Source organism: Scyliorhinus canicula, chromosome 17, assembly GCF_902713615.1.
Source record: "Scyliorhinus canicula chromosome 17, sScyCan1.1, whole genome shotgun sequence".
Lineage (NCBI taxonomy): Eukaryota > Metazoa > Chordata > Chondrichthyes > Carcharhiniformes > Scyliorhinidae > Scyliorhinus > Scyliorhinus canicula.
Window position 1 is genome coordinate 118,254,210 of NC_052162.1, and position 11,049 is coordinate 118,265,258.

Genomic DNA, 11,049 nt, shown 5'->3' on the forward strand with positions numbered 1-11,049 from the left:
TCAATAGATGGTTCAGAATTTCTTAAAGCATGAATACAGAACAAACTTTAATCAAGAAACATTATTCTTAAAGAAATTCTTATCAATGGTCTAACCCCTGATTGGTTTCAAATTCTCAGCTGAGGCTTCCTGATTTATTCAAAAAACTCTGTCACTTGGAGCATGATTTGTTATCCAGGCATTGGTCATTACTTAAGATTCATTCATGTCTATCAAATTAATTAAATGTCTGCATGCTCCCGCCACATGTACCAATCCTCTGAAGATAAGGAGTTCTGCATTAACCTTGCTTGTTGCTAAGGCTTTGCTACTATTTGTAAATGTTTGTGTTGCTAAGGCTCCGATACTTTTTCATTACGAGATGTATTTGTAGAACAATGGTTTATTCATTATTAGGGCTTCTATGCAACTTTTCTTGAAACAGTGTTAGATTCTGACACATATTAAGTTGCTGTACAGCAATTCTCATATTTTTATCTGAAAAAGTGTCTGTGAAGACAGACACACATTGTTTAGTTTCTCTGCCATTTCCTTATTCCCCATTATAAACTCTCCTGTCTCTGCCTGGAATGGACCCACATTGGTCTTTGCTAATCTTTTCCTTGTCACATTCCTATAGGAGCTTTTCCAGTCATTTTTTATGTTTCTCGCCAGTTTGCTCTCATATTCTATTTTCTCTTGATCAGTTTCTTGGTCCTCTTTGCTGAATTCTAAAACACGTTCCCAATCCTCAGGGTTAACACTATTTTGGCCACTTTATGAGGCCCTTCCTTTGATCGAATGGAACTTTTAACTTTTCTTGTTAGTCACGGTTGTATCACTTTTCCTGTTGGATTTTTGCTCCTTAAAGGAATCTATGTTTGTTGTATTTGTGTGAAATAAGAGTCGCCAAAGTCCCAGAGACTGCTTTCCCCTTTGAGAGAGTGAGCTGACTGGTGGTGATTGTATCTGAGGGTCACCACACCACAGGCGAGGGGCAATGCTGAGAAGGTGGGGCCTTCATGGATAACCTCAGCCGGTACGGGAGTTGAACCCCTGATGTCAGAGTCGCTATGCATCACAAACCAGCTATCCAGCCAACTGAGCTAACTCTCCCCGGTGTGAACTCGCTGGTGTCTCCGCAGGCTGGATAATGTAGTGAATCCCTTCCCACATCGAGAGCAGGTGAACGGCCTCTCCCCAGTGTGAACTCGCTGGTGTGTCTGCAGGCTGGATAACTCAGTGAATTTGTTTCCACACTGAGAGCAGGTGAATGGCCTCTCCCCAGTGTGAACTCGCTGGTGTCTCTGCAGGCTGGATAACTGACTGAATCCCTTGCCACATTGAGAGCAGGTGAACGGCTTCTCCCCAGTGTGAACCCTCTGGTGTGTCTGCAGGCTGGATAATTGACTGAATCCCTTCCCACATTGAGAGCAGGTGAACGGCTTCTCCCCAGTGTGAACCCGCTGGTGTGTCTGTAGGTGGGATAACTGAGTGAATTCCTTCTGACACTGAGAGCAGGTGAATGGCCTCACCCCAGAGTGAACTAGCTGGTGTGCATTCAGATAGGATAAATGAGTGAATCCCTTCCCACACTGAGAGCAGCTAAATGGCGTCTCCCTTGTGTGAACCCGGCGGTGTGTCCGCAAGGTGGATGAATCACTGAATCTCTTCTCGCACTGAAAGCAGCTGAATGGCCTCTCCCCAGTGTGAACGCGCTGGTGTGACCGCAGGCCGGATGGATCACTGAATCCCTTCCCACACTGAGAGCAGGTGAATGGCTTCTCCCCACTGTGAACTCGCTGATGTGTAAGTAGGTGGGATAACTGAGTGAATCCCTTCTCACATACAGAGCAGGTGAACGGCCTCTCCCCTGTGTGAATGCGTCGATGAATCTCCAGTTGAGATGGGGCACTGAATCCCTTCCCACAATCCCCACATATCCACGGTTTCTCCATGTTATGTGTCTCCTCGAATCTCTTCAGGTCAGAATATCAGTTGAAGCCTCGTCCATACACAGTACACGTGTACGGTCTCTCCCCGCTGTGAATGGTGTGATGTTTTTTCAGGCTGTGTGACTGGTTAAAGCTCTTTCCACAGTCAGTGCTCTGGAACACTCTCACTCGGGTGTGTGTGTCTTGGTGCTTTTCCAGTCACAATTATATTTAAAATCTTTTGTTGCCGACAGATCGGACAAACATTTTTCCTTCCCCTTCTCGATTCAAAGGCCGTTGATATTCAGATCCCAAGGAATCTGGTGACTCTGTCAGATCGAGATATTACATTTGAGATTTCTGTCTGTAATTCCTCCTCTGCTAATATCCTGTAAAAGGAGTTTACAGAAGACTTCACAGTCAGTACAGGATAGAAATTCAGAACAGAGAATTCTCATTTCTAGAGAACATTTTTTTTTCTCCCATTTCCCAATACCTAGTCTCTAATACCTATTTCGCCATACCTAGCCTCCAGGGTGTGGACTTGGAGGGCGGAGTGCTGGAGCAGTAAGTACAAAACCCTGACCTCAGGGATTTGAGGCCTAGTCTCCAGGGAGAGGATTTGAAGAGGTGGAGCATCATAGTAGTAAATATAAAGACCTTTCCTAGTTTCCAGGGTGAGAACTGAGAGGTCTGGATTTTTGGAGCCGAGTAAAAATCTTTTCCCTGGGGATTCGCGGCCTGCTCACCAGGGAGTGGACTTAGAACATAGAACATGCAGTGCAGAAGGAGGCCATTCGGCCCATCGGGTCTGCACCGACCCACTTAAGCCCTCACTTCCACCCTATCCCTGTAACCCAATAACCCCTCCTAACATTTTTTGGTCACTAAGGGCAATTTAGCATGGCCAATCCACCTAACCTGCACGTCTTTGGATTGTGGGAGGAAACTGGAGCACCCAGAGGAAAGCCACACAGACATGGGGAGAATGTACAGACTCCGCACAGCCAGTGACCCAGCCGGGAATCGAACCTGGGACCCTGGCGCTGTGAAGCCACAGTGCTATCCACTTGTGCTACAGTGCTGCCCTCACTTCGAGGGCGGAAGATTTATTCCTTGCCTTGGGGATTTGTGGGCCTGTCTCCAGGGAGAAGACACGGAGGAGTGTAGTATCGGAGCTGTGAGTATAAAAACCTTCCCTCGGGGATTTGCAGCCTAGTGTCCAAGGGGACTCGGATGAGCAAAATGTCAGAATTGTGAGTATAAAACCTTACCTCGGGGGGCTTGCAGCCTATCTCCAGGGAACGGACTTGAAGAGGCAGAGTATCGGAGATGTGAGTATAAAACCTTACCTCGGGGGCTTGCAGCCGATCTCCGGGGAACGGACTTGAAGAGGCAGAGTATCAGAGATGTGAGTATAAAACCTTACCTCGGGGACTTGCAGCCGATCTCCAGGGAACGGACTCGAAGAGGCAGAGTATCGGAGATGTGAGTATAAAACCTTACCTCGGGGACTTGGGCCCTAGTCTCCAGGGAACGGACTTGAAGAGCTAGAGTATCGGAGATGTGAGCATAAAACCTTACATCGGGGGCTTGCAGCCGATCTCCAGGGAACGGACTTGAAGAGGCAGAGTATCGGAGATGTGAGTATAAAACCTTACCTTGGGGGCTTGCGGCCTAGTCTCCAAGGAACGGACTCGAAGGGACAGGGTATTGCAGTGTTTTTCAAACCTTTTTGCCCAGGACCCATTTTTACCAACCGGCCATCCTTTGCGCCCCATATCGGCCGACCTTTGTGATCTTCGCTGACTGACCTTTGTGACCCACCATTTTCACTGACCTTTAATGTGGCAGGTGAGCCTGCTTGGTCCTCACAATCTCACTTGCTTTGTTATTCAATGTGACATTCCTGATAATGACTTCAGCTGATAATTTAAGATCTCACTGCATCCGTTGAAAAAAATGAAGAGATTTATCCTCAGACTAACCACTGAAGATAGATTAACTAGTCTGTAATTTCCTGTTGTTTTCCCTTGCTTCCCTTCTTGAACAATGGAACCACATTATCTGTCCTCCAGTCCTCTGGCACCGTTCCTGTGACCAAAGAAGATTTGAAAATTATTGTCAGAGCCTCTGCAATCTCCTCTCTTGCTTCCCACAGCAGCCTGGGACACATAGAACATACAGTGCAAAAGGAGGCCATTTGGTCTATCGAGTCTGCACCAACTTAAGCCCCCATTTACACCCCATCCCTGGAACCCCAATAACCCCTCCTAACCGTTTTTGGACAATTTAGCATGTCCAATCCACCGAACCTGCACGTCTTTGGATAGTCACAGTGCTACCCACTTGTGCTACCGTGGTGCCCACATCTCATCTGGGCCTGAGGATTTAAACAAGTCAAAAATTGAAAGCCAGAATAAGCACATAATTTTAATGGAGAGAAAAGAAAGTGTTTCGCTTACAAAGGATAGAGGAAGTTTCAGTCTGTGTGAAGTTCAATCTTCACTCACAGCCAGAGGAGCAGCAGCTTTGCTGGACAGACAGTGGAGGAAGCTCCCGGCAGCCATTGTCACAAAGGCCGGACCCTGGTTTGCTGGAAGCCCAAATGACCTCCGGTCCTACGTAGGTTCCCATTGGTCAATGTCCAAATGCCATTAATAGGACTGGGGGGGGGGGGGGGGGGTGGAGAGAGATAACCAGGCTCACGTAGGTGTGGGCGGGGTTTCACCGCCGGACGCACTGAGCTGATGGCCAATCCGCAGTGTGTCCCAAAAAAGACCATCCGTTCTGGGACCGCCTCTGTGACGTCACAATGTAGCAAGGCCTGAAACAGCCAAGAGGAATCGCGGTGACGTCACTGGATTCCAGTGCGCAGGTCCGGTGTCCGGAATCGGGAACTCCACACCCACTCTTTTTACCCCCTCGCCCTGCACCTCCTCGAAACAAGGATTCCCGGCAACCGACTGACGGCTCCGACCAGACCGAGAAGCCGCTCGGTGTTCCCCGCCTCTCCCCCGGTCTGGGACTGCGCATGTTCAAGACAGGGTATTGGTCTTCCAGCCAATCAGAGCGCGGGCTTTGTGAATGAAGATTGAGCTTCACACTGACTGAAACGTCCTCCTGACTCCAATATCTGTGAGTAAAACACTTTTCTCCCCCTTTCCATTTATTTTCTCATTCTTACCTTCAATTGGTCACTTGCAGCAACTGAAGGGAAAGGAAGTGAATCCAGGGAGGGTGCAGACTCTGGAAAGGTTGGCCCAGGTCTCTCTTTCTGGCTGTCTGAAAGACAGTGACATCCTTTACTCCCCAGCTTGACACATTTATTTGTCTGGCTAAAAGGATGGTCTATTTCCTAATGTTCACAATTAAAGGGCTGCTTTCCCCAGGAGATGGCTGACATTTAAGGGGAAAGTAAATTCATATCGGACAAATATATGGTAGGGGGAGGAGAAAGGGGTGTGGGGTGGTGGTTCCTGGTAACCGGGAGCTTATGTACCGGAGGATTTAAGTGGCAGTTGAAGTCACCAACCACAAAAGCTAACTCTCAAAATCCACAAAAGCCTTTGTAATGAACTCTGGGGAGTAATTTGGGAATCCATTAATATTCATTGTTGCAACATCTCCATGCACCGAACCTCAAATGATCACATATCTACCACCTTTGAACATGGAGGAAGTTTCAACCTTAAAAGGGATAATTTTATAGATAAGGATTACAACACCCCTGCTACTTAATGAAATGGAGGGGAAGAAAATGGCTCCACCCAATCCAACATCAATTTAAAGTGTTCCTCATCATCCAGATGAGTTTCCAACAATAAAGCCCTATCAACTTTCTCAAGAAAGGAGAGGATATATTTTCTTCTGATGGGGTGATAGATGCCCCGTACATTCCCTGAGAAAATGTGAAGATTACTGCCGCCATTAATTAGACGACAAAGAGAACAGGAACAGATTTTCACGCCACAATCGGGCTGTGTCATTACCCCCTCCTACAACTCACTTTACACCAGAGGCACCAAAGTTTCCCCAAACTGCTAATTTCACAGATAAAAGCCCCGTCTGTACCAGAGTAGGATAAAGTCAACAACACAGAAACCCTCCCATAATTTTTTTTTTTTATAAATTTAGATTACCCAATTATTTTTTCCAATTAAGGGGCAATTTAGCGTGGCCAATCCACCTACTCTGCACATTTTTGGGTTGTGGGGGCGAAACCCACACAGACACGGGGAGAATATGCAAACTCCACACGGACAGTGACCCAGAGCCGGGATCGAACCTGGGACCTCAGCGCCGTGAGGCGTTTGTGCTAACCACTAGGCCACCGTGCTGCCCGAAAAAATCCCATAATAACAAAAATACAAAATAATCACGACCACAAGAGATCCAAGGGGACATTCCTCAATAAGACTGAGGACCCGGAGGATTAACCCCACAGCCAGACTGTCATTACCCTCAGGATACCTTCTCCAAAATGGAAAGAAGAAAAGAAGGGCCAACAAGGGAATGGGGATCGAATGTCCCTCCCACATTTTAGACCCACCTGTGAAGACCTGCATCCACCACCACCCACCCTTCGGCAATGGCGCCTCTCAGTTCTGCCATGATTAACACACGGATAATAGAAGAAAGATGAGGGCCAATCAGCACACAGCACATTTACCATAACTGGAATAAGATAATATGAGGAGAAGAAGAAGACATTCGATCACAAAATAATAACTCCCTTCAACAGGATAAAAGACTAGGGGCTTTTCAGTCACTTCATTGAAGCCTACTTGTGGCAGTAAGGGATTATTACTGTATTACAAAAGATAACAAATTCAGACAACAACGCCATGATAGGGAAAGAGTCCGGATTAGAGCTTGAGTTAGTCCGAGCTGCAAACCATCCCTCCAAATCCTTGCCCTTCATGGATTTAACAAAGGCCATGGCAGTAGTTGGATTATCGAAAGACTGGTTGGATACAGTTTTCTGGATTGGGCAGCACGGTAGCATAGTGGTTAGCACTATGGCTTCACAGCGCCAGGGTCCCAGGTTCGAATCCTGGCTTGGGTCACTGTCTGTGTGGAGTCTGCACGTTCTCCCCATGTCTGCGTGGGTTTCCTCCGAGTGCTCCGGTTTCCACCCACAAGTCCCGAAAGACGTGCTATTGGGTAATTTGGACATTCTGAATTCTCCCTCTGTGTGCCCGAACAGGTGCCAGAATGCGATGATAAGGGGCTTTAAACAATAACTTAATTGCAGTGTTAATGTATAAGCCTACTTATGACAATAAAAGATTATTATTATTATTATTATCAAAGCATGACATAATTCACTCTGGCAGCCTTGAGTTCTCTTTCAACTTCATCGAAGTCTCGATGCATCATTTGCGTGGCTGCAGAAAAGTCCTGGATAAAGACAATTCTCACTCCCTCATGGAGCCAGGTCTCACCTCACCTGACCTGTCTCCAGGATTTCTGCCGATCTTTCAAGTTGTGGAAGTGAATGATTGCAATGAATGATTGTAGGAGAGTGGTGCCAGAATCTGCGGGGAAGTAGTTACTCCCGTATCCGCTTCACATAATCCGCTCCCAGACAGATTTCTGATTGACGAAGGAGTCGAGGATTCTGGGAACAGGCAAGAGAATGGAGAGAAAACCGAGATGTGGAGGGATTTGTTCACTCGAAGATGTGGTGAAGCTTTGGAATTCTTTACCCCAGAGGTTGTGGAGCCTCACTCATCAAGTATTTTCAAGACAGGTTTTGGTTTTCTCTTTTGTTTAAATATAGAGTACCCAATTCTTTTGTTTTTCCAAATGAGGGGCACTTTAGCGTGGCCAATCCACCTACGCTGCACATCTTTGGGTTGTCGGGGTGAGACCCACGCAGACATGGGGAGAATATGCAAACTCCACACGGATAATGACCCGGAGCAGGGATCAAACCCGGATCCTCAGTGCCTTGAGGCAGCAGTGCTAACCGCTGTGCCACCATGCCGCCCATTTGAAGACAAACATTGATAGGTTTCTACATATTGAGGATATCAAGGGACATGGGCGATAGTGTGGGGAAATAGTGCTGAGGTAGGTCGGCCAATGATCCCATTGAATATTTAGTTGAGTATTCTCAATGGGCTGAATGGATCTGTCAATCAGCCTGAATCAGCACCTTCAAGATAATTGGGAGGGTAAATATTAGATACAGCAGAGAGTGGAGAGAAGGTGTGGGATGGATGGAGATTGACAGCTTTTGGTTAATGAGAGAGGGAAGAATGTTCCATAGAAGCTTGAATTGGCTATTCCTAATTTTGTCCTGTACTGACAGTGATCATTTTTGCACATTCCTTTTACAGGATATTAGAAGAGGAGGAATTACAGACAGAAATCTCAAATTTCACGTCTCGATCTAATAGTCACTCAATTCCTTGGGATCTGAATATCACGATTCTTTGAATCTATCAGTAGAAATATTTGTTTGTTCTGTCTACTTCAGAATATTTGAAGCATCAGTGTGCCTGGAAAAGCTGAGACACACACACCTGAGTGAGAGTGTTCCAGAGCACTGACTGTGGAAAGAGCTTTAACCAGTTACACAGCCTGAAAAAGACATCACACCATTCACAGCGGGGAGAGACCGTACACGTGTTCTGTGTGTGGACGAGGCTTCAACGGATTGTCTGACCTGGAGATATACATGGAGACACAAAACATGGAGAAACCGTGGAAATGTTGGGACTGTGGGAAGGGATACAGATTCCCATCTAGGCTGGAAATTCATCGACGCGTTCATACTGGGGAGAGGCCGTTCACCTGCTCTGTGTGAGAAGGGATTCACTGAATTATCCAGCCTGCAGATACACCAGCGAGTTCACAATGGGGAGAGGCCGTTTACCTGCTCTCAGTGTGGGAAGGGATTCACTGAATTATTTAGCCTGAAGTCGCATCAGCGAATTCGCAGTGGAGAGAGGTCATTCACCTGCCCTCAGTGTGGGAAAGGATTCATTCAGTTATCCAGCCTTAAGTCACATCAGCGAGTTCACACTGGAGAGAGACCATTCACCTGCTCTCAATGTGGAAAGGGATTCACTCAGTTATCCAGCCTGAAGTTACACCAGAGAATTCACACTGGGGCGAAACCGTTCACTTGCTCTCAGTGTGAGAAGGGATTCACTCATTTATCCCATTTGCAGGCACATCAGCGAGTTCACACTGGGGAGAGGCCATTCACCTGCTCTCAGTGTAGGATGGGATTCACTCATTTATCAAACCTGCAGACACATCAACGAATTCATACTGGGGTGAAACCGTTCACCTGCTCTCAGTGTGGGAAAGGATTTAGACATTCATCCACCCTACAGAGACATCAGCAGATTCACACTGGGGAGAGGCCGTTCACCTGCTCTCAGTGTGAGAAGGGATTCAGACATTCATCCACCCTGCAGGCACACCAGCGAGTTCACACTGGGGAGAGGCCATTCACCTGCTCTGAGTGTGGGAAATGATTCACTCGGTTAGGCAACCTGAGGACACACCAACGAGTTCACACCATGCGCCACCTCTGAGTAGCGGAATGCATTCAGTGATTTATCCCACCTGCACAGATACCAGTGAGTTCACACTGGGGAGAGGCTGTTCACCTGCTCTCAAATGTGGGAAGGGGATCCATGATTCATCGCACCTGCTTAAACTCCAACAAGTTCACAGGTGATTACAGTGATGGATTCAGCTGTTACTGTTTCTGCTTCAATTACACCCAGGACAGCATTTTGGTCATTCTGACAGTTGATCAATGGGGATGATCAGTGTTTTTTTCTGCTGGACAGGCCGGTCTCATGACTTTGCCTCCAGTGGGTAGATGCTCTTTGTTCCTTGTTGTGATTACCTGGTTTCAAATTTCACAAGGATCACAGAGTGAAAGGAAGTTTGAAAGTTAAAAGATATTTTGTTCTTATTTCTGTTTGGAAATTCCGAAAGCGTGCCACATTGTCATGAAGATGAGCTGTGGTGGTTATATAGTTCTTTTGTTTAATTTATCTGGTTGTCAGGAACTACCTATGGCAGATAGGGAACTTACATTTACGAAAGACAGGCAATCGCTAACCTTTAAGGAATTATTACATATCGACATCAAATGAAGACTCCTTTACCAAACAAAAATCCAACAGGAAAAGCCAACCCTGGCTAACAAGAAAAGTTGAAGATTCCATTTGATCAAAGGAAGAGGCTCATAAAGTGACCAAAATAGTAGTAAACCTGAGGATTGGGAACTTGTTTTTGAATTCAGCTAAGGAGGACCAGCACTCCAGGTCTAGTATCAATAATGTCCTGTATAAATGAAGTATAACCTCCTTACTTTTGTATTCAATTCCCCTCACAATAAACAATAACATTCTATTAGCTTTCCTAATTACTTGCTGTACCTGTATACTCACCTTTTGTGATTCATGCTCTTGGGCACCCAGATCCCTCTGAGTCTCAGAGCTCTGCAATCTCTCACCATTTCGATAATAAGCTTTTATATTCTTCCTGCCAAAATGGGCAATTTGACATTTTTCCACATTATTCTCCATTTGGCAGATCTTTTCCCACTCACTTCACCTATCTATATCACTTTGTAACCTCCTTATAGCCACTTCGAATTTTACTTTCCTACCTATCTTTGTATCATTGGAACATAGGAGCAGGAGTTGGCCATTCAGCCCGTCGAGCCTGCTCCACCATTCAGTACGATCATGGCTGATCATCCACTTCAATGTCTTTTTCCCCACACTATCCCCATATCCCTTTGTGTTATTGGGATTTAAAAACCTGTCAGTCTCTGCTTTGAACACACTCAATGACTGAGCTCCCACAGCCCTCTGGGGTAGAGAATTCCAAAGATACGGAACGTGCAGACCTCTGTAGATCAAACCATTTCCCATTCTATCCCCATATCCTGTTGGTTTATTTCCCTCGTGTCCATCCAATTTTCCTTTGGAGCCATTCCATCATCTCTGCTTCTACCCCGCCTCCCCCTTCATGGGAAGTGGGATCCAGGTATTCCCCACTTCCTTCAAACTCAAATGAGGCTCAAAGAGCATAGAAGGAGACCATTCCACCCATTGTTCCTAGCTCGCTCTTTTCCGACAGAATCTGTCCAGTT

General features: G+C 46.4%; 2 protein-coding genes across 2 annotated transcripts; one reads left to right on the forward strand and one right to left on the reverse strand.

Annotated features, from left to right (window-relative positions):
- Positions 1 to 1,172: 1,172 nt before the first annotated feature.
- On the reverse strand, positions 1,173 to 4,483 carry LOC119951555 (zinc finger protein 664-like; the record flags this gene model as incomplete). The annotated part of the gene is made up of 3 exons (XM_038774746.1): positions 4,427 to 4,483; positions 1,611 to 1,742; positions 1,173 to 1,454 (listed from the first exon to the last, which is right to left on the reverse strand). Coding segments are annotated over exons 1-3 (471 nt in total), but the record flags the coding sequence as incomplete, so codon positions are not given.
- Positions 4,484 to 8,601: 4,118 nt separating this feature from the next.
- On the forward strand, positions 8,602 to 9,698 carry LOC119951557 (gastrula zinc finger protein XlCGF8.2DB-like). The gene is made up of 2 exons (XM_038774747.1): positions 8,602 to 8,627; positions 8,707 to 9,698. Exons 1-2 carry the CDS (start codon positions 8,602 to 8,604, stop codon positions 9,407 to 9,409), a joined length of 729 nt encoding a protein of 242 aa, XP_038630675.1. The 3' UTR covers positions 9,410 to 9,698.
- Positions 9,699 to 11,049: the final 1,351 nt, after the last annotated feature.